The sequence below is a fragment of the Austrofundulus limnaeus genome, unplaced genomic scaffold (genome assembly GCF_001266775.1).
Source record: "Austrofundulus limnaeus strain Quisiro unplaced genomic scaffold, Austrofundulus_limnaeus-1.0 Scaffold456, whole genome shotgun sequence".
NCBI classification, from domain to species: Eukaryota; Metazoa; Chordata; class Actinopteri; order Cyprinodontiformes; family Rivulidae; genus Austrofundulus; species Austrofundulus limnaeus.
The window spans coordinates 287749-311100 of record NW_013952858.1 but is presented as its reverse complement, the minus strand read 5'-3'; the positions used below and the strand labels follow the sequence as shown (position 1 = coordinate 311100).

General features: G+C 37.7%; 1 protein-coding gene across 1 annotated transcript in view; it reads right to left on the bottom strand.

The window, feature by feature from the left end:
• tgfbr3 (transforming growth factor, beta receptor III) overlaps positions 1-23352 on the bottom strand; it is a 90064-nt gene that overhangs the window by 52080 nt on the left and 14632 nt on the right. Inside the window, exon 3 of the mRNA XM_014025102.1 lies at positions 5902-6089. Coding sequence (XP_013880556.1) covers positions 5902-6089 — 188 coding nt within the window. The remainder of the gene's footprint in view (positions 1-5901; positions 6090-23352) is intronic.

Here is a 23352-nt window from a genome sequence, read left to right as displayed (position 1 = left end):
TGTCACATCAACTCGTTCTGGAGATGTTACTGCTGTCTGAAGACATAGAGAAAGAAATGCAATTCTCTTCACGTTACAGGAATAACTGAGAATACGCTGACAGCGGGAGGAGGGTCCTACTGCAGTCGCTCTGGTACCAGGACCGGTTTCGGACAGACAGCGAGAACAGCTGATCAACCATGTGAGGTAAATGTTCGTTACGTCAGAACTTATTCGGTAAATGTGTTTCCATCTCCCCTTTTGCGCATTAAGTCTTTTTCAAAAAAACCCAAATCCACGTCAAGCGAGCGTATCACCATTTTTGTGAATTAGAGAAAGTTTTTTCGAATCATGCCATTTCCATTCACCTTTTCTGATGCGATACTTCAAAGTGCACATAAAAAAACGTTGATGGAAAAACGGACAGTGCCAGGTCCCAATACAGATAGCTGTACCAGATTATTATTTTTTGGGGGGGGGGCACCTCATTTAGATTTAAAGAGAAAGCCTCAAAATGAGTTGATCTGAGACACAGATCAGAAAACGAGTGAAAGAGGGGCTTGTGGAGTTACAATAAGGAGGAAATCCAGACCAAAGCATTGCAGTTCCACTTTATATAGACCCCAAATAAACTATTTTAATGTGGAAAAAGAAAGATTTAAAAGCATCATATGTCTCCTTTAAAACTTTGGTATAAAAGGTGGCAGGTCAAATGCTTTGTTTCCAGAGAGACTAAGACTTCAGTTACGATAGAGATTTTTTTTTCTGGCTGTTATCTTTAGCCACTAAAAGGTGTGTAAATATAAGCTTATCTGAGTCAAAGCACAGTCCTTATTAAGCTATTCTGTTCCAGCTTTGATGCACACACTGGCCAAGAGCCAAAGCGTGTTCTGAGTCAGATCCACCTGTGAATTTGACTGAATGGATTACAGCTCTTACTCTGTGATTAATAGACTTTAAGAATAGGTTCACTGGCACAGGCAGGGAAAAGGACTTTACTATCACATCTTTACGTACATCCTTTCACATCTGAATGTGAGAAAAACACAAAGCAGGCTGTGTGTGAGGCTGCACGTGTACAAAGTGTCGACCTGTATCGATATTAGTCTATGGAGAAAAAAAAAACAGACTCACTCTTATACCTGCTGAGAACTTCGCAGGTGAGTCACTAGGGCACAAAGAGCTCTGCCTTAATACAGACAGCTGACATTTGGCCACAGGCCCCTCCTGTGCTGCGGGCTGTGGTTCAAAACATCAAATACTCTCTGCTCTGCGGCTGACACCACTTCTTCTCCCGTCAGCAGAGGTGAGGAGGAGAACTCTGAGAAAATCTGCATTAGTCAAACACTGAGCAGGCAGCTCTCAGCTTGCTTACAAAACAAACAAAGGCTATAATAGAACACAGAAATCAACCTGAGTGGTGCTGAGAGGGAAATTATTCAACACAACTACACATGTAATTATAAAAAAAATAGTTATTTGAAATAGAATTGAAGGCATAGAAGTTCTTGAAGAAATGCTTAGCACCCAAGATCATGTTATGTGGCAACAGGACAGAATTACAACCCTTTTGGTCAAAACATGTACAATTTAAACGTTAATACTTGAAGTATGTGTGGATTCTGACTCTCTGCCACTGCCACGTCAAACTTTACCTCAGTGTCTGTAAATCTTACTGAGTTATAACCATTTTGGAGCATTTTAATGTCAGTTTGCTAGTTGATCATGGTATCCAACCTAAATATGGTTGATTCTAAAAATAAACCAGTTCACAGATGCACGCCTAATTATTGCTTTCTGAGAGTTTCAGTAAAATCAGTTTAGTAGTTTGTGAGATATTTTGCTAACAGACAGACAAATGAACCCACAGATAATGAAATGAGTACAGCGGGACAAACATCTGTATTTAGTTTGAACTGTGTAAAAGACAGAGTTAGTTATCTGCTAAACAGTAGACGACTAAATCCCTACATCCTACACACTCTAAAAATGAAATGTTGGATTTACTTAACCATGTTATGTTACCTGGTTCCACTTAACTGTGTTGAGTAAATTCAAAGCAACATACTCATGTTCTTTGGCTAAAAAACTGGTATATTCCTTTGAATTTACTCAACTCAGTTAAGTGGAACCAGGTAACAAAACATGGATAAGTAAATCCAACATTTCATTTTTTACAGTGCATGCTGAAATGGCCCTGGATAAAACACTAAACTCTATTTTTTTCCTGGTGGCAGAGCTGTCAGCATAAGTGAGAGATTGAAAATAATGATAATGTGCTTTATGGAAGCCAGCTCAGTCCACTGCCAAGCTTTTGACATTTTCATTTTGGCCAATGTGTTGATGGGGTTTGATGTTCCAAACTCATTAAGGTCGGGAGGTAAAGTAACGTTAGGAACTTGCACAAATAAAAAAAAGCATTAACATAAATTAGAGGCTTAGGCTGTTTACTTCAAACTGTCAAGATTGAAAAATGAAGAGCAATGCTGTTTATTCTTGTGAATAAGACCAAGGATGGTAAAGATCACCTTATTCTCCTTATTGCTCTATATTTACTTGTTTTTCTGGATAATCTTTGTCTTGTTAATCCTCTCCTCCTGTCATGAAAGACAGGGGCAGATTGTGCTCATGACATCTTATGTGGTGCGCTGCATGTCCTCAAACGCTGCTGCTCACGACTAAGGAAGGCAGCGCTGTGTGTCTAAATCTGTGCCCACATCTCAGGTGTAAACAAAGTCAAGGACCAGAGGGTCTGGTTGTCCTTCATGGAGATCCTATCTAACCAGAAGCAGAAACCTTCAGTAATGCTAAAAGTTTCTGCACGGCCACTTAATCTCAGCACAGACTGCTGCGACCTTCTGCAGCCAAGGATGAAGGAAGACAGATGTCTGTTTCTGCTGTATCAGCTCACACGTCCCCGTCACCGAAGTGACGTGTGATCAAATGGTGGATTCACTGAAGTGACTGGCTGGATTTCACCAACACTCCAAAGCTAAAATTTTAATGCATCTCCAGTCATTTATGCACCGTTTTTTTTTTTCTGTACCCCTCTAAATAAAGAAAATTCAGTCTCCACTTGTCAAAGAAAACTTGCTGACCAAGTGACATGCTCTAATGAATACACTGTAACTCTAGGCAGTGATTCAGAGATGAAGTCCTGAAGTGAAGCCATTTTTCTCCAGCTGACAGTGTTCATGTGAACAACACAGATTATTCAGAAGGTTTGTAGAATACTCGTGCTGTCAGCTGCTTCGCTCTTGTGTTTAATGCAACTACAGCATGCTTGGCATGCAGTGTGAAAGATTTAACATGACATGACAAAATTGAAAGAAAACTGGACATTTTTATTAAACCTCAAATTATTTAACGTTCAGTCTTGAAAAATCAATACCTGAGAACTTAGGCTGTTTCTATCACTGGAATGTCTGAATGAAGCCATAAGGAATATTCGATCAGAAATGGCCCGTGTCCGCAGGAGTAACAGTAATTTTGACAGACTGAAGCAGCCATTATTAATATTTCTCTACTCTGAAAAAGAATAAAATCCCAATAAAAATAAACTCCATAAATTATGAAGTTGTAGCCATTTTGTTCAAACCTAGAAAATAACATTATGCACACTCTCATGTGAAACAGGGTTGAACTCAGTGGTTAATACCAAGTTTTTAACAAAGGTGTCACACTACATCTTGCGCTCAGATGATAAATTTACCAAAAGGATCACACTGGTCACATTTAAAACTTTTCAAAATCTGTAACCTCAGCTCGTCACTTCAGGAGTAATTGTTTTGAGTCATTACACCACTATGGGATAGTGTGAAGGCTGAAAATTAATTCACACATTTGTTTTCCTTTTTTTTTTACCTGTATATTTTCATTTTAAATTATTTCTGTACACTTTATTTTTACCCATTCATTCATACATGAAAATGTTAAGCTTAAATGGGAATAATGTGAAAAAAGGTTTGGTCTTTATAGCTTTTCTAAGAGGTACATTGAGATCTTTTCAATTCTTGTAAAAACAGTGTCTTATTAAATTTGCTTCATCACACCTGATCTTTATCATTTTATACTACTTTTAGCTAATGTTCTGCTACTTTTAGCTTCAGTTTTGGTACTTTTAGCTAATGTTCTGCTACTTTTAGCTGTTAGCAATTTTTTTCTATTAGCTACCCCTTTGCGACTTTAGCTTTAAACAAGCCTTTTGCTAAGTTTAACTTATAGCTACCATTCTGTTTATTTCAGATCCACGCTCTGCTCATTTTAGCTTTTAGCTGCAGTTTTAATCATTTGTGCTAGTGCTTTGCTAATGTTAGCATCTGTTGTGTTCATTCACTCATTTTGGCTTTAGCATCCGTTTTGCCAATATTGGCTATTTCTGTTAGTTTTAGTTAAAACTTTTGTTCTGCTTTGTCCGAATTGTGTTTTGCTCTTTTTAGCCTATTTTATAATTAATTTAACTTCAGTGACTAATCCCCAGCTTCATTCACAAATTTCAGTAGTCATTCATTCAGGATTCACTGCATTTTCACAGAAAATACAACTTCTCTAGTTTTCCACTGCATTGCCTTTCCATCAGTTTGTCACTAAAATATTTAAATATTTCAAGACCTTTTAAATATTAATAGTTTGCAAGAAATTACATAAACTACATAAGAGCAAAAGTCATTATAAGTGGAGCCACAAAAGCAGAAACAAATCCACGTATCCATCAATCAATCGATCTACTGACCCACCTACCTATCTACCCATTTATCTAACTATCTACCTATATGTAGTATTTGCGTGTATGTGTTTGTGTATGTGTGGTACAGAGAAGTATTTTACTGTGTAATAGCAAAGCTTGAGCATACATCAGCAGTAAACTGCAGGTCTACACATGCTGTTTTCCACACTGTGGTGACAGGTAGAAATCTAGATGTGAAAGCCATTTGTGCATGATTCATGTTCAAACTACGTTTAGACTTAGGCTGATGGTTTGCTCTCCAGCCACAAGATGTGCTGTACAAACCTGAAGACAAGGAGTGGTTTCACTATCTAGAGGTTTCTTAACTTTGAACGACTGCATTTAGAGATCTGCTAAAACTCATAAAAGTGGTTGGAAAATACTTCACATAACTTATTGCTGTTTTGATAAGTTAAAAGATTAATTTAAAAGAGTTACTTTACTTGATGAAAATCATTTACAGTAACAGATATTTAAAGTAACATCCAATTTTGTTGGTTGTGTTGTGAAAAGCTACTTAAAATAAAGGCCTTGCTTCTCCATCTGTTAGAGTGTTGTACTAAGATCAGCTTATGTAATAAAATAACAGGGTTAGGGTTGTAACCATTTTGCTCTGACAGTAACAACTTTGACAATAACACTATGTGATCTCATAATTAGAGCATACCATGTGTTGTGAATACTTTTCAGCCTCCATCAGATAAAGTTTAGCTTAGTGTCTTTAAAAGTCACTCAGTTATAGCCACTTACTATGTCAGTTAGTCATGGCAGCCATCTTGAATTGCATTGATTAGAAAAGTTAATCATTTGTGGCTGTATATCCAGTTACTATTTCCTGAAAGTTTCATTAAGCATCAGTCCACTGGCTCATATTTTTTCGAGCTAATGGTAATATTTTAAACAAAGAAATAGCTTAATCTGTTAGTACTCAGAGTATGTGTTCATCATTAGTTTCTGCTACTACCACATCACACTTTAGGTCATTATCTGTAAAAGTGGCTGAACTGTAGACATTTTTTGTGCTTTTAATTTTAGTTTGCTGTGGCAACCATCTTGGCATGTGTTGACTCTAGAAGTTTATAGATGTACATGCAAAGTTTACTTTCTGCAAGTTAAAAATAATACAGATATGAGCTTGTTTTTCTGAGGGAAACAGAATGAAAACCCAGGTTTATTGTCTAACAAGGATGACTCACCTTTGCTGGAGTGTTGTCTGGTCCTGGTGGAGCGTGTCCTCTCAGGTTGATGACGTGCACCTCCTGAGGCAGGCTGACGGTGCCCGTGCTTGCACACCCTGACATGACGGCAAAGCTCTTCTGCAGGGCCTGCACCGGGTGTCCTGTCCCAACTGGCAGCAGCTCACATGGACTCCGAAACGGTGGCCCTAGAGGGAAACAAGGGGAGAAAACACATTATAAATTATACTGTCATTTATCAATCAAAAAGTACAAAATACACTACATTTGAAAGTTTCTTACATTTTTTTATGTTCAGCATATTAAAGTTTAACTTCCAGCCAAAACAAAAAAAAAAGTATTTTGTTTTATTTAATGTCACATTTTTATATTTATACCTTAGGTAATTCTTATGTACCTTTGCATCACAGTGTTCTGGAGCTTAATATAACAGCTGACAAGAACCATGTAAGTTAATCTGGAGATTGTTTGCAGTTTAAGCTGACCTTTATACTTACATTTTTAGGGCTCAATCAATGCAAGCAGCATAAAAACTTCCAGCTATCTTTTGGACCTGTTTTTACTTTTATGGGTTGAACATAGGTCACAACGAACATCCGATGATATTAAGAATTTTTAATTTAAAAAAATGTGTAAAAAGGAAACCTTAGGAAAGTTAAATCAGGAATTATTTGTGTTTTTCTGACTGTCCTGTAAAGCAGTTGGTGTAAAGACTGGTGGGGTAATGATGATGATGATGATGATGATGATGATGATGATGATGATGTAAAATTACTAAAGCCGGTTTTGTTTGGTGTTCAACCATGTTTTGTCTACATCCCAAACAGATGTAAGGAAGAGTTCTGTCACCTATGACTGGGTAATGTGTCTTAGTTTAAAACAGATTTACTTAGTTGTGTGGATGCTAAGTCAGCTTTCTTGGGAGGTTTTCTTTTGCAATCTAAATACTTCTGCATACTTTGTGCTGTTTGAATCATTGATTTACTAATCTTAAAATTTGTTCCTGTAGAAAGACGTAGAGATCTCCAAAAACCTTTTCTTTCAAATCTGCTTCAGCACTGTTGCTTTATTTTTGCTTTTAGGTACTATTTTGCCACTTTTAGCTTTTAATACTGTTCTGCATTTTTAGGCATTTTTTTCTGTTTTTAGTTTTAAGCTAGTCTTTAGCTACTATTAGCTTTTACCCAGACTTTTGCTACTTTATATTTTACTTACCGTTTTGCTACTTTCAGCTTTTACATTCAGTTCTGCTATATTAGCTTTTAACTAGCCTTTTGCTTCCTTATCGTTACTGTTGCTACTTTAATTTTTTACCTAACAGAAGTTAGGTAAAAATTGCTGCTTTAGCTTTTAACTAGCCTTTAGCTACTTTATGTTTACTTACTGTTTTGCTACTTTTAGCTTTTGCCTACAGTGCTGGTATTTTTTTAAGCTTTTAAATAGCATTTTACTACTTTATCATCTTTCTACTTTTCTACTTTTTGATTTTAGCTACAGTTCTGCTGTTTTAGATTTTAACTTTTCAGCTTTTTAGCTTTTGCTACATTTAGTTTAAGTCATCTCTTTGATACTAGGGATGCAAACAATTAACCAACTTAGGGTTAATTGTTGAATAATGGTTTACTAGATTAAAATTTCTTCCATTCGATTAATTGAAAACATCCGTTTAAACCTTTCAGTGTAGTTTTGCCTTCATCCAGTAGAGGCACCGCTGCTCTCAGCATAGCCAACTCTAAACCCAGCCCTGTTGAGCTGAGCAGAGAGCAACCTCAACATCGGCAGTGTCATAATTAAACACGCAAAACTTGTTTAGTTTTATTTGCGACACAACAATAATAATGGACTACTCCAAACTCGAAGGAAAAGTACTGAAGACTGTACCGGACTATCTGGCAGTATGATGCTTAAAACAAGAGAGCGGGATGATAGAGAAAAGTAGGCTAACTGTGACTAACGTTTGCTTCTTCTTGTTGAGTTTAACTCGTGTGAAAGAAAAAAGTGACAGTCGCTACAAATAATTAACTCGAAGTTAATCTTATCTGTGCGACGTAACCCGGCCAATGAACTAATCAAATGAACAATAGCTGATGTCAAATCTTGCCGAGCAGCCCCAGCCCAGATGGTCCCTGTCAGGGAATGTAAACAAACAATTGCCAGTACTCATTTGTACTCTCACATCTTTCAGGATATTTTATTATATTTATAGTTTGCTTTTGAGTTAATATTTTTCTTATAATATTACCCTGTTTTTAAATGATAGTTTTTCATCTTCAGGGTGGATTAAGTGTTTTACTTATTTTATTTTATTTTTTTCCAACTAGCAATTTAATAGATTCCTGTTTTGTTATATTTTATAAATATGCCCAAGTTTGACAATGTGAGAGAAATCCACATTTTTCTGTTTATTCAGTCAGCATTTAACACAGCTGGTACAATGAATTGTTAAAATAGTACTGTACTTTTTCTTTATTTAGCAAGTAAAAAATTAGCCCTTCATGTTATAGAATGACTCTTAATTCAAGAGAAATGTCAGGTTTTTAGGAAAATGGCCGCTTATCAATTAATCGTTAGTCGATCGATAAGATCAATCAACTTTAGATTTCATTAATCAATAACTTGCATCGCTATTTGATACTTTTAGTGTTTTGCTACTTTTGTCTTTAGCTAGTCAGGTACAATTTCTTTAGCAAATTTTAGCAAAGCCACTCAGCATTTAAACTGTATTTTTGTAGAAAATGCATTTTCTCTTGTTTGCCATACGTCTATATTAACTCTTGTTATAAACCAAACTTCTGTTTTTAAAAAGGTTTCACCCTTAAGTAGAAACATCCTCTACCATGAACAACTTTTTCATTTGCCATCTGTATGACCCACTTAAACACCTACGGGCTTTAACTATGTCAGGCAGAAGGAGAGTGGCACCGAATAGGTTGCATGGGTTCAAGTAAAGAAATCCACAGCTCTTTTGAATTAAAAACTAATGTATGATGTGAAGAAGCATGAGGCCAGGTTCTCACTCGGGACCAGACCTTGCCTTTTACCCCACAGCCTTGTGCCAGTCGAGGCCCGCTCACATTTCAAATGCATCACATTAAACACGCAAAGGCTGCCAATCGCAATCTGATGAAACATGTGGAAACAATTAAAGTCTGAGTGAAAGACAGTTCGACAGCAACAGTTCATTTTCCCAACTGACTCCAAAAACACAGAGCCTCAGCAGTGAGGGAATCCACAGGGGAAAGGTTTCTTCTTTCTCTTTTTTTTAATCAGAACACACAACTATTGTTAGGTTTTCTTTTGTTTTGTTTTTTCTCCTTCCTTTCTGTTGTTGTTTAGTAAATCCATGTTTAATCAGAATAAGACTGGAGATGAAAGATGTAACGTGCACGCAAAATTTATTGTTAACATATCCGAGTTCTGCAAGGAATCTCAGGCCATTGACCGTCTGAACTTTGAGCAGACTCAGTTCTTGTCCAAACACAGAGGGACTAAATCATATTAGGAACTTAAATAGCCTTTTTAAACTGATTAAAACATGGCAGGGTATTGCAATGTGATATAAAAACAGGACCTAATGTCAAAAACCTGCTGTGCATCAATATTTCCATCCCTGCTTTTAACCCCTCACCCTTCTCTTCTTAAATAACCCAAGATTCCCTCCCTAACCTTGTCATCACATCTCACTCCCAAAACATATCCGAGGGCACCTCCCCCACCCCCCACTCAAGATACAAACTGCCTGACAAAGAAAAACTAGTTGTTGGTTTTTTTTTTTTTTTCTGAGAAACTTCCAGAAGATTACAACACTTTGGAAAATGATCTGATGTTTTAATTGTTTGAAAATACAACAGAACAAAAGGCCTCTGGGGAAAAAATGAAAATAACTAAATAGAAAAAAGAAACACACACCAGTTTGTATCGTTAGTACAGGATTTGCCAACTTTTTACTTAAGATAAATACCAGTAGAGTTCTGTTTCCATCACGTATGTCATCAGGACACAGGAAATAAAGCTAGCATCTGTCAGCCATCCCACAACTTCATCTCTGCTGTCACCTTATCTGTCTGCCTTTCACCCACACTTCTGCCTTCTTTCCAGCTGATTATCTGTTTCTCTTGTCATTGTTTCCTGTACAGGTCAGGCCATTCTGGCCCGTTAAAGGAGTCAAGCTAAAACAAAAGAAAGAAAGGCACCTAACATTGAGCACTGACCTTTGACTCCTCACAGCTGAAACTGTGCACAGTTTTTAGATGACTCACTTTAAGTTGAATCAGCTGATTATAATTTAAAGCAAATTTTGATGTGAACAACAAACAAAACTAAGGCACTCCACATTGCTTGAAAACCCCACTACAATGTAAAAAAAACATCTAGAAAGTCTTTGAAGGGTCTTGGAAACATCTTAAAGTATATATTAAGAAAACTGGTGTCCTCATTACACAAAATAGAGTGTTTTAAACTTGAAACATGCACAAAACTTCAGTAGCAAGGTAGGTTATCATGACAGCAGCATAAAGAGGTCGGTGGCGCATGAAGAAGAGAGGTGGCAGCTAATCCATGAGGAGAACCACACTGATGAGATGGACTGACCATTAGAAATTGGAAGTAGGACTAGTCATCCTGGCCTTTGGCGTCCCTGTGCTCTCCACAGGGATGCAGAAAATATCAGAGGAAAATTTATTTGGTACTTAATAAATGGGTAAGAGCTCATTTACTAGAATAGTTCACTTTGTTGTTTAGGCAGGTATTAAAGCTCGTCCAAACTCTGAAGAACACCAAAATACTAACCTCTGGGATCTGTACTTTACTTCGTTTCTCTCTACTTGTCATTTTCTCTTTTACTGCATTTCCATTTTTGGTACTGGTCTATCAATGAGTCTCACGTTCTCCTGCCTCGTGCTTTTTCTTCCCTTCATGCTTATTTCTTGTTTCAGACAAAACAAAACAAAGAAAGCAGCTTTGATAACTGTGTGACATTATCAAGACAGTTTGATTCACTTCAAAAGTGCAGCACAAGAGTTACTGAAACTAAATAAAAGGTGTGAAATTTTTCAGCTTTCCCCGGCCAATCAAAGTCATGGTCAAACTGAGTCCACTGGACTATCCTGGTCTGAATGTGCCATTAAACTGTTGCATTATGACTGCATGCGAAGTCTAATAACTGAAAAGTTAGCTGCTCCTTTCTTCAGGGGTTGCCACATCTAATTAACTAACTTGCATGAAGGTTTGACACTTGTTATTACGACGGATGCTCTTCCTGAATCAACCACAGACTACCGAGCTGCCACAGCCTGTGTGTATGCAGTAGAGGGCTGATATTTAAGTCGAAGATGGGGGTGGGTTAAAATGGTAAATGGACTGAACTTATATAGTGCTTTATCAAGACCCCAAAGAGTTTCACATTACAGGCATTCACCCATTCACACACACATTCACACACTGATGGTGGTCAACTACATTGTAGCCACAGCTACCCTGGGGCACACTGACAGAGGTGAGGCTGCCATGCACCGGCGCCATTGACACTTGTCCAAGGTTCCCTCAGTGTCAGGTTTTGGCGTGTCGGGTAACTCCCTCGCATCACTTATTTATGAGATGATTACAAGGAGGAGGAGCTCATTGTCCTATTTTTGAAAAGTGTAGAAAATGCAATACTAACCATCCCAAACCTTAAATTTAACTTCTATTAGCCCTAGACAGCCTATCCCTAATCTTACTACCAAAAATTAATCTTTAACCATAATCGCTAAAATTTATCATTTTTGGAAAAGTGTAGAAAATGCACAACAATAGGAGTGGGAATCTTTTACTCTCTCACAATTCAATTTGATTCTGATTTTTGGGGCCAAGATTCGATCCAAAATCGATTTCTTTATTCAAACTTGATAATGTAAGCCCATTTGTCATGTTCCCAAAGTGCTTCATCTTCATTTTGCAAACCTCGCACATGTCAAACTCAAACTCATTCAGTAAAAACCAAAATGAGCCCAAATCATTGCATTCAATAAAGACTGGGTCGATTGAATCTCTCTTTCCTCCAGGTTTGTAGTTTCATCTTTGTTTTGGTGGTTTCTGTGCATTCATATGTTCCAGAAGCAGCTGTGTGGTGACGTCAGGACATCCCATGTAGTTACAAAATGGAGGCTGACAGCCATTGGGTTTGCTTTTTTTTATTATTTATTGATTTTGGGACATTTTAAATCGATTCTGAATCTTTGTAAAAGAGAATCACAATTCTGATGTAAAACGATTTTTGGTGCACCTCTACACGACAACTGTCCCAAACCCTAAATTTAACTTCTATCAGCCCTAAACATCCTATTCCTGAACCTCGCAACCTAAAATTAACCAGTAATCCTGATCCCTAATATTAACCACGGACCCCAACCCAAAGACCCCATGTGTTGCAAACCTGGAAAAGCCTGTGTGTCAATATTGATTAATATTGTTTTTATGTTGTTGCTGTTTTGTTGTTAGTTGTCAGTAACAGTGTCCTTTCTCCATTGTATTTTTGTATCACTTTGACCAAGTGTTTTGTATTCACAATTTATCATTTTTGGCCAAGCTTACAGCAGATCCAAACATCTAAATTCAGTAGTTGAATGTTGATTCTAAAATCTAAACGAACATTTATGGAAAGTAAAACCTGTAAACATTTTTGGCCCTTTATTTTAGTGAACATAAGTAACTTTTTTCCAACAATAATCAGTTTTCCCATATCTAATGCGTGGTATTTATTGCAAGATGACTGATTCTCACAATGTGTAAAAGACATGAATAAGAAAGATTACCACCAGTTATTGACTTGCACTTTAATCAACCTATTTTCTCCTAACCACCCTCAGGTAAAAGTTTATTTATTCAGTCATAGCTTTGGGGAGAATAAGTATCAAATATACAGAGCTTAAGTTAAACCAAAATCCTAAATGGGACTCCTAAGAACACCTGTGTTAATTATTTTCTGTGAATAAAAGCAATCATTCAAATATTTCCTTTTTAATTCTACACTGTAAAAAAGTGTCTGGGCTTGACTGCAAGAGTGTTATAAATAAGGCAGAGATGAGCACGAATCTACATTAACAAAAATCTGTGCAAATATTCACTTTTGACATATTTAAACACTGTAAAGTCCAAGCAGTGATGTCATGACACATTTAACACAGACCTTGGCAGGGTATGTTTACATCATAGGCTTATTTAAGCACGTTTAAAAATTTTCTTGCAAACAGTAGTTGGTTATTCTGCAAAATACTTGAAAAGAAAAGTAATTTAAAGTTCTGCTATAACTATAACTACTTCAATGGAAAAATACCACTTCATCAATCAACAACAGAACACTGGTCTATTTAAACATCTTATTTCTATTGTGTGAAACAAGTTGCTTTCTTAAAATAACTAGAAAAAAATCAGTGAAGTAGAAGAGAAAAATTCCAAGAACTGTACAAATAACAAGGTCTGGGCCTGGAACAGGAAACAAAGCAGCAATTAGTTTGTAACGCCATAAAATATAGTGTTTGAACTTTCACTGAATGTATTAGACAAGTGTGAAAACACATTTTAATGTATCTAGTTTATTCCACCAAATCATGGATGAAAAAAAAAATCATCTCAAAATCCAAGGTGGTAAAATACAATGAGGTGTGAATGTTCTGTTATCAATATTAGCCTCTGATTTAATGCATCAAATGTCACATGATACTGACAAAAGTCACTTTTTCTTAAAACACAATGGGAAGTCTCCAAAAACAGTTTCATAAACAACCTAAAGCTGGAGCCTGTCAATTGTATTTTTTTATATGTAATTCAGGTTGCAAAGGCAACAGCAGGGAATCCTGAAGCATTTCCATATCAGAAGGGACTCTTCTGAGTTCTTGGTCTTTTCAAAGGTCTCGTCCCAGAAGAGCACGTCTGAAACAGGGGAGGTGACCAATGTCAGTAATGTCAGTTTTATTTCCATGCACATGAAAACAACAGAAGTTGACCGAGGAGCTTTGCAATTTGGTCCAACTAAACAGTTTAAACAACAAAAGCAGAAAAAGTATAAAAAGAAAAAGTATGGCTAAAATAAAATATAAAAACACAGCATAAATCATCAGCTTTAATGAATCTCAAACTCACAGTATACAGTATTATACTATTAACAAATACAGTCATAATTTTTATATACCATCAACATGTTTTGATACCACAAAGTACTAAAATACCATCATACCGCCCAAGCCTAGCCTGAACCAAACGCCAAATAAAAGAAGGGTGTTCAGCATAAATTTAAAAGTAAGTTAAATTTAACAATCTCAGCGGTTTGTATATGAAAAAGTAACGTATTCCATTGTTTTCAAACAACTGCTAAAGGGCTCGACACACGGGAGGCGGCGTCGCTCGCTCTCCATTCATTTCCTATGGAGCCTGTGCGGTGAAGCGACAATCGCTTGCCCTCCTCCAGCTAAGCGACTGGCGAAAATAGTGCATGTGAAATTTTGTGCTCGTACACGTAGACGTGCACACGTGAGCTTGCGACGCGACATATGAAAGTTGAAGATTGTTCAACTTTTGTCGCTGTCGCTTAGCGTACAACCAATCAGAGAGGGTTTCATTGACTGACCAATGAGAGGAGAGTATGCTACACACTGCCGTTAGCTAACACTTTCACCAAGTGATTACTAAAAAGCTTTGTGGGAATTTGTTGGCACCAGGGTGATGTTTATGGTAAGTTTTTCCTCATAAAACTGTATCTTGATGTGTGTTTGTTTTTCAATATCATTAGCATCAAAGATTTGTTTAGTTTACACGTCCGTAATGCACACCCACCTTCAGAGTCAAGAACCAATCAAATATTGTGAAGACAAGCGACCTGAGAGCGCGATTCACAACGCTGCGATCGCTATCGCGTCCCGTGTGTCGGGTTTCACCCTGGCTGCGATGACAGCCGTCAATAGCTGTAGTTTGTCGTTGCCCGTGTGTCGAGCCCTTAAGCCTGATCACCTCTATACTTCATTTTAGATCTTGGAAGATCTAAGAGAAAATGCCTGGTAGACCGTATAGCTCTTACTGAAGCATAGATGTTGATGAGGCCTATGATGGGGCCAATCCACTTAAAACTTACCAGATGGACCATGAGTCATTCTGATCAGATGCCCAAATGCCCTCAGCCAGCTCCTTTCGATGTGGAAGAACAGCAGCTCTACTCTGCTTCAGCCATGATCCAGCTCTCAGAACCAGAGATGAGGGTTCAAATGTACAAACAAACCAGTAAATTAAAAACTCCTTCTGTACCACCACAGACCAGAACAGCAGCCATCATCCATCTCTCTTTCATTTTATCGTAACTTTTGATCAAGACACCATGATGCTGAAACTCCTCTAAAAGACAGAGAATCATCCCTGACTCAAAGGATTAATTTTTTTTGGTTGAGTCTACCATGACCTCAGACTTGGAGGAGCTAAATCTGTACCCAAACCACTCCAGTCTATGTTGAAGGGCACAATCTGAAGATGACAACAGAATAAACAGAATCGACGACTACCATTGAAATCCTGTCTATGAATGCCTGACAGGACAGAAAAAAGGCAGCCCTGGCAGAGTCGAACCTGTACATGGAACAAACTCGAATTTATGCCAAGGACAAAGACTCAATTCTTATTCTGGTTATATAAGCCTGGATCAAAAAGAAAAAAATAAGTAGGTCCTCTGGATGGGTTCTTCTTAAGTGAAACGTTTCGTCTCTCCTCCAAGAGACCTCTTCAGTCTGATGAGTTTCAGGTGAACTCAGCCTTATAAGCACTGCCTCCACATGGATAAACAGGTTAGTCACATGCAAAAAGAGGGCCATCGCCTAACAATAGGCTTGATTAGCTCTACTGTTCATAGAGGGTCATGTGCCCCATCACCTGACTTACTGGTTTGGATGCTTCGGCTGTGGTTGTCATTAAACAGAGGTGGAGGCCTTCGTGTCCAGTTGTCCGCCTCCTACAATGCTGTTATTGCAAGTATGACTCAGCCTCCTGTGAGCAAAGGGTGTGAATCAGGGCCCCAATGACACCAACACAAAGAGGGAGAGAGGGACAAAAACAAGGGGACATTGAACCCCGCCTGCACTCACTACATACACATAACAAAACACCAAATAACCACAGCTGAAACATCCAAACCAATAAGTCAGGTGATGGGGCACATGACCCTCTATGAACAATAGAGCTAATCAAGCCTATTGTTAGACGATAGCCCTCTTTTTGCATATGACTAACCTGTTTGTCCATGTGGAGGCAGTGCTTATAAGGCTGAGTTCACCTGAAACTCATCAGACTGAAGAAGTCTCTTGGAGGAGAGACAAAACTTTTCACTAAAGAAGAACCCATCCAGAGGACCTACTTACCTTTTTTCTTTTGGATTTTTTCTACCTGGATTACTGAGATGCATCAGGACATAAGCCTGGATGCAAAATATCTCTAGGTCCACAAAATACACACAAACATATCTATCAGATTCTAATCCCCCACACTCAGCAGTTCATAATCAAAAAATTACATCCAGTGAAAATCTATAATTTATACAACAAAAAAAGTTTGCTGTTTGCTAAATTTTGTGCATGCTTGCCTCAGGACATGAACCGCAAAATGAGTAACCTACTTTCTTTTTTAGCAGAGATATGTTTATTGTGACAGTTCTCTCCAGTCACACAAGTACACTCTTATTTTCAGAAAACAACTGTGACACTACTCCGGCTTCCTCCCACAGACCAAAAACATGACTGTTAGGTTAATTGATAACTCTAAATTGTCCCTAGGTGTGAGTGAGAGAGTGAATGGTTGTTTGTCTCGTTTGTCTCTATGTGTGGCCCTGTGATGGACTTGCGACCTGTCCAGGGTGTACCCTGCCCCTCGCACTGTGACTGCTGGAAATGGGCACCAGTGACCCACGCGACCCTGAAAAGGAAGAAGCGTGTACAGAAAATGGATGGATGGATGGATGGAACTGTGACACTGACAAAAGTACAGGAAGTGATGTCAGCTGGTGTGCCAGTTAGGGACAAATCTGATATTCCCACAAAGCCATTTCCAAAGACAAACAAACAGAGCCTTCCTCTTGCGTGCACATGTGTGTGTATATGTATGTGCATTTGTGTTATAGATATATGATTTTGGATCAGAACAAGAATGTCTGAACAATAAGGACAATAAGTCAGTCTAGAGATTTTTATAATAAATGTCCAAAAAAGCCAAAACTCATTATAGTTCTTTGGGCACAGGTTGCCCAATGCTGTGTTTAATACATCAGCCTCCAACCCCAACGTTTACCAGCTCACATATGCAAAATGGGCTTAAAACAGTCTTTTTTTTTAGTACATCCCCATAGAGCATGAACAACACAAATCACTTCAGGGCATGTACGATACTTTCTTTTGTTTTCCTAAGGGGCCTGGGACCTAACAAACACTAGCTAGTGTTCATATTAAGCACAGCCGACTCACAACTGAACCTTGAGCAACTACAACAGGAAGTGAGTAAAGCCCTTCGGTAGGGTGTGTGTGAGTTCACTTCACCAGCATGCCTATGAAAAGGATTTATCTCTGGGCTGAAAAACAGGAGGCGTTAGAGACGGAAGCTGGAATCAGAAAAAAAGAGAGGAGGGCAAGGGTGAGCCCACACTTCATTAGGGAAGTCATAAACTTCCCCATCAAAGTGTGAAATCAGAACCTGTGTGTAACTTAATATCACCCAAAGACTCCTTTTTAATAGAGTAATACAGCATAATCTTGTCACTTGGCATAATTGAAAAAACAGTTTCTTGACACTAAATTCATGGATTATATTGGCTGTCTGAAGGAGATACGGTGCAGGAATGACTATCCAGGCAAAGCTTCTTTCAGCTTGAAAATATGTTAACAGGTGTTCAGGCAATGCATCAAATCCCTGTGAATATAAAAACCTCTTCAACAAAACGAATACAGACTTTAAAGTAGGTAAGAGAATGTGCTAGCAGCATTTGCTTGAGACTGTTTCAAAACAAGAAAACATTCAAATATAAATCAAGCCAATATTTGATTCTCTTATATTTTGCATTTAAAACAGTATAGCTGTTTAAAAGCTGCACAGTTTAGGTAATTTAAGATTCCTAATTTAAGAAGCCACAGGCTGCATTACATGACTAAAACACAGAGCACTGGGTGGTTTTTCTGGGTTTCTGATGTAACAAGTTGAAATTCAGATAACATAAAAACTAATTATTTGGTCAAATCTAGATCTCCAGCTCAGCGTTGCGATCACTAAAAAGAAAAAGCTCCCCAGACGATAGTCAGTGGTATTTATAGTATGCATTACATTTGCATATGTTTAGCTTTCTACATGACTGTATGTGAACATTCAGCACATTAGTGGTTAAAAATCCTTAAAAGGGGGATTATACTCCGTTGCAGAAACCTGTTAAAAAAACTTTATTCTGAAGTGGAACGTACATGTCCCTATAATATAATTTCCACTTGGAGGACCAAGTCCCATTAGTCCCACAGAAAGAGATATGCTCCAATCCAAACTAATCAAGTCAGCAAAAAAATTATCTGCATCATTCCAATGAATTGCCAGTTAACAAATTTGTGAGCACAAAGCTGCACACAACTTCTGATGATGATGATGATGATGACAGAACATGCTCCCTACCAGAGTCTGTACAACATTGCTGTAAAATCATAAACAAAAATCAGAATGTTGCCTGGACCCGAAATCGTGTCCCTTTCCTCCACATTTATTCAAGTAAGTGATCTCATATTAAAAAACCTCTACATAGAACAGAATGGGTAACAGACAGGTAATGCAGTTTACTTCTACTGACAATGAGACTGGTTATTTTGCATGAGCCCTTTCAAATGTAGCGGGCACCTGTTGGTAAACCATCAACACTGTTTTCAAACAGTGCACGGCCAATTACATGCAGCAAATGCAGCCCCGGGCAAGCAAAGAAGATAGAAAGTGGTACATTCCTCTCTACCACTAAATGCAGAAATAAATCAGAGGGCTTTGAAGAGATGGATGACAAGGCCAATTCTCAAAGGAACACAGGAGCCACTGTGTAAAGTGAGACAGCTGGCAAAGAACGAGCATGTGTGCAAATGACTAAAGACTTTACTGCCTGTGCTACCTTTGTATGTCTTTACAGATGGGGGCTGACATGTGCTGTCTGGACCTATAATGTCAAAACCAGAAAGGTTGTCAGCATAGTTATGGAACAAGAAGTGGCTTAAAGCTGCAGCAAATGAATAAAACCAGCCATGAATGATTTGAACAAACCTATACGGAATCAGCAAACCAAGCCACAACAATCATGACTATAGGTAAAAAGAGAGACCAAATTTCTCTAATTTCTCTGTAAATCATACCATACATATTTTAAAATCTTACTCTTAACATACAAATATCTCAATAACCAAGTAATCTTGGTTAACTCAATAATTTTATATTAAATATCTTATTATTCTATATTTTCCTAGCAGAGCACTTCGCTCTCAGTCTGCAGATTTACTAGTGGTTCGTCGAATTTCTAAAAGTAGAATGGGAGGCAGTGCATTTCAGGTGATGTGACTGCAAGTGGTCAGCTCTGACACCTCTACTGACATTTGGTGGTAAAATGTGTAGTCCAAATTATTTTGCAATTAAACGTAATTGTCTGCACTATAGCCACATTATAAGATGGGCAGTAAACAGGATATCAGCAGATCCGCTAATGTTGTAAAAATGCCAATAATTCTAAACGTGAACTACGTTATCCCTTTCTGAGTTGATTTAGCAGATAGACACAATATAAGAAAGAAAAATGCACATGTACACCAATTAGTGACTTCACAGACTTAAGTGTCAGAGCAAAGACTGAAAATTTTAGCCTGTCAAATCCACCATAGTGAAATGGTGCACTGAGAGCAATCAGCTTTTATACAGCTTCACTATGAACATGACATCAACACTGTTTTAATTATGTTTAATTAAAGCAACATAAAGTTGTCATCCTATTGACCCATCATATTACAGCTTATATTGATAATAGTGTCCAACAAGCTCTAAAACAACCAGATCAGAGAAAAACTCAGCCATAAAACTTCCTGTAATCCATTTTGATTCATAAAATCCCAACAAACCCTGACTTTTTATTTAGAAGGAATCTGAGAAACGGTTCATTAAGACATTTAGATGACAAAATAAAACAAAATAAAACACAGATCTCTGTTTAATGTTCTTAAATAAGCTATCAGCTGGCTGGATTATTTTTTTTTTTACTCTGAGTTGTCCAGGTATTAACTCTGCTGCTTCAGTAGGGTCACCTCAGTTCCACAGGAGGTCTGACATTGAGGATTAGGATGGATTGTATTCAGACTAACAAATATATGTGGATAAAAGGGGTCCAAACTACCTTTTCAGACAGTATTTACAGTTCTATCCAGTCAGAATTGAATAACTGAAGAACATTTTGAAAAACAGGTCCGAACTCTTAGACTACTGGATATTGTACTGTTTTTTTTACCCATAGAAACGACACCTGGACCAATCTACTGGCAGATTGTCACGCATTCTTATCCTGGTTCTGGTTCTGCTGGAAGTTTCTTCCTGCTCAAAGAGAGTCATTCCTTTCCACTGTCACCAATGTGCTACTCTGAATGGGGGACTGAAACAATAACAATTTGACATTTTCTACTATTTTAGATAAGTTTTACTAAGTGGCATTTCAAAATGTACAAATATGTGAATATTATACAGGATTTATTATATAGGAACAAATTGACTTTGGTGTTATAAAGTTGAAATGAATCACAGGCTTGAAAACATAACATTACATATGCACTTAGTAGAACTCTGTGTGAAAGATAATCTGAGCTGTATCAAACAGCAGAAAGCAAAGTACAACAACCCTCAGTGTTCCAGGTTCTATTTGATACTTAATCATCCAAGTCTACCAGCCTGTTCTGCCTGAAGGGTGTCTCTCTCATCAGATGTCTAAAAAAGCCATGGTCTTCGGCAGAAGCTTGGTGGGGGTTCTGCAGGAGCCTCTTGGTCTAAACTCCAGCATTTAGACCTTGTGGTTAAAACAAGAAGGTGTGTCTTCAAACAATTTGTTTTATCCCACTTTATACCTATATCCCACTGTATAGCCTTGTTTTATTTGTGCAGGAATATTTGAACTCTGCAATATATAGTCTTCAAGATAATCCAAAAGGAAAAAAAGTACCGGTAATTTAAACTGCATTTAGTCAGAAATTTCACAAGAACAAACTTTTCTTTCTTTTATTCTACTCAGATCATTATGAGCTTATTCTGCATTTGGATGTTTACTTTGTCATAGTTTATCTACTTCATGTTTCGACACCTCAAACCACAAACCTGGAAGAATCTCTTAGTATCAAGACAGATTTTGCTTGTTGAACTTCATGTGTAAACTAACACACTCTTTGTTCTAAAACCAGCACTAGTAAAACTTGCTGCTGCTTAGTAAGCCACATATAAAGAAGCATTCTTTGTTTTTACAATATTTCAATAAAGTTTCTGTGATATCTGACAAAAACATCCCCAGTCTGATTTAATAACAACGGTTATTTAAGAAACAGCAGAGTGCCATCAGCAGCAGGTAGAGTCTGAAACAATGCTGAGTGTTTGTGCCATTGAGAAGAGGTGAAGAGGTCAAGGCAAACAGCATTCTCACATACAAACTGGAAGAGGCCTCATTCCTTGGTGCTTCCTTGACTTTATGACTGGGAGGGCAAAGAAGACTTGTTTGTCAAAGGCCACACTGCCTTGAGTATTAACATGTAGAAAGAAGCTGGGAGGACCTCCTAACTGGACAGTTAATGCAAAGTGTGTTGGAACATGCACCATATAATAAACATGACAAAAGGTAACGTTTTTAGCTAAATATCCTTATTTAGGCAGATGCACATATTAGTGTGTAAATACTTAGTAAAAATAGATGCTATTAAAAAGATAGAACGGTATATTAGAGAACTTGCTGCAGTGTTTTTACAGCAGCTACTCTTTTTCCTAATGTTGTTGTTTTCCTGTTGCTACCAACTTCTGCAGGAGTCACCACCGTGACATTAAAAAATTGGAATTTATTACGTTCTTGATGCAACCTGTGCTCGGATCTGCAGCCTCAGAATTACAAAACTGCAGAACTGACCACTGAACTACCGCAGCCCCAAATACATTGATTGTTAATGTTTTTCTTTCGGTTGCTCCCTTTTACAGGGGTCGCCTCAGCAAACAAACTCTCCTAAAAGGTTTGCCAATGGTTTTACACCAAATTTCCTAGTTGATGCAACCTGGACTCGGACCCACAGCCTCAGGATTGCTAAACTGCAGAACTGACTGCCGAGCTACCGCAACCCCCTGCAATTATTTTATTATACAATCAAAATCAAACTAAAGTGGAACAATGGTTTAGTGTAATTCCAAGCATGTCTTGATATCAACAGCTACGCAAGGATAAAAACGACATATTTTGAAGGGAAAAATACTCCCGTTTTCCAAAGAAGCATTTTCAAACTAGGTCAGGGTCTTTCAGCAGGTTTCATCTGCTGAAAGTAGAGTGGAGAAGGTGAGGCCCCAGGAGGGGCCAGTCTGATGAAAGATACCCCTGGAGGCCTCCTTGTAAAGATTTTTAATCATGCACCAAACTTTATTTGCATTATGATAAAATTACACTTGATAAAATGATAACCTTTATCTGAAAAAACTCAACATTATTTCTGTTTTACTATTCCACTCAGTTTACTCAATGAAGTCACATAACTTTTACTTGCTCTCCCCGGCCTTCGTGCTGTTCTTTTTCCACAGTGCTGAAGAACACATAAAGCACACTATCACCCAGCTGTTTTCTATTACTGCCTCAAACCAAAATTATTTACACGCCTACTTGCTGGAACTATGGAGAGAAGGAGTAAAAGAGAGAATAGGGGAGGTGGGCGGGATTTGGTTTCCTCCTTCAGACTTGCGTAAACATCCTCTTAACTTAAGGCTGACAAGATATAGAAGACGTGAAATATCTGCAGGAACATTTACGGTCATCTTCCTTGTGTTGGTTTCAGAATAATGACTGTATTTGAGTAAGAATTATTAAAAGTAGAGAAATGGGTCTTTTTTGTAAAAATATTGTATGAAACCTGAATGAATTTACTGAAATCTGCTGAAGAAGTTGTTCAAGCAGAAAAGAGAATAAAAAGAGGAGAAAAAGCTAAAATGAGAACACAAGCTAAAAACTAAAAGCAACGAAACAGTAGCTAAAATATGCTAACAAATGCTAAGTGTATCAAAACAGAAGCTAAATCTAAAATCAGCAGCATACTAGCTAAAATTGGCAAAATTGTAACTAAAAATTAAAAGAAAGGAAAAAAATTGTACAGGTCCTCTGGACGGGTTCTTCTTTAAATAAACGTTTCGTCTCTCTTCCAAGAGACTTCGTCAGTCTGAGAGTTTCAG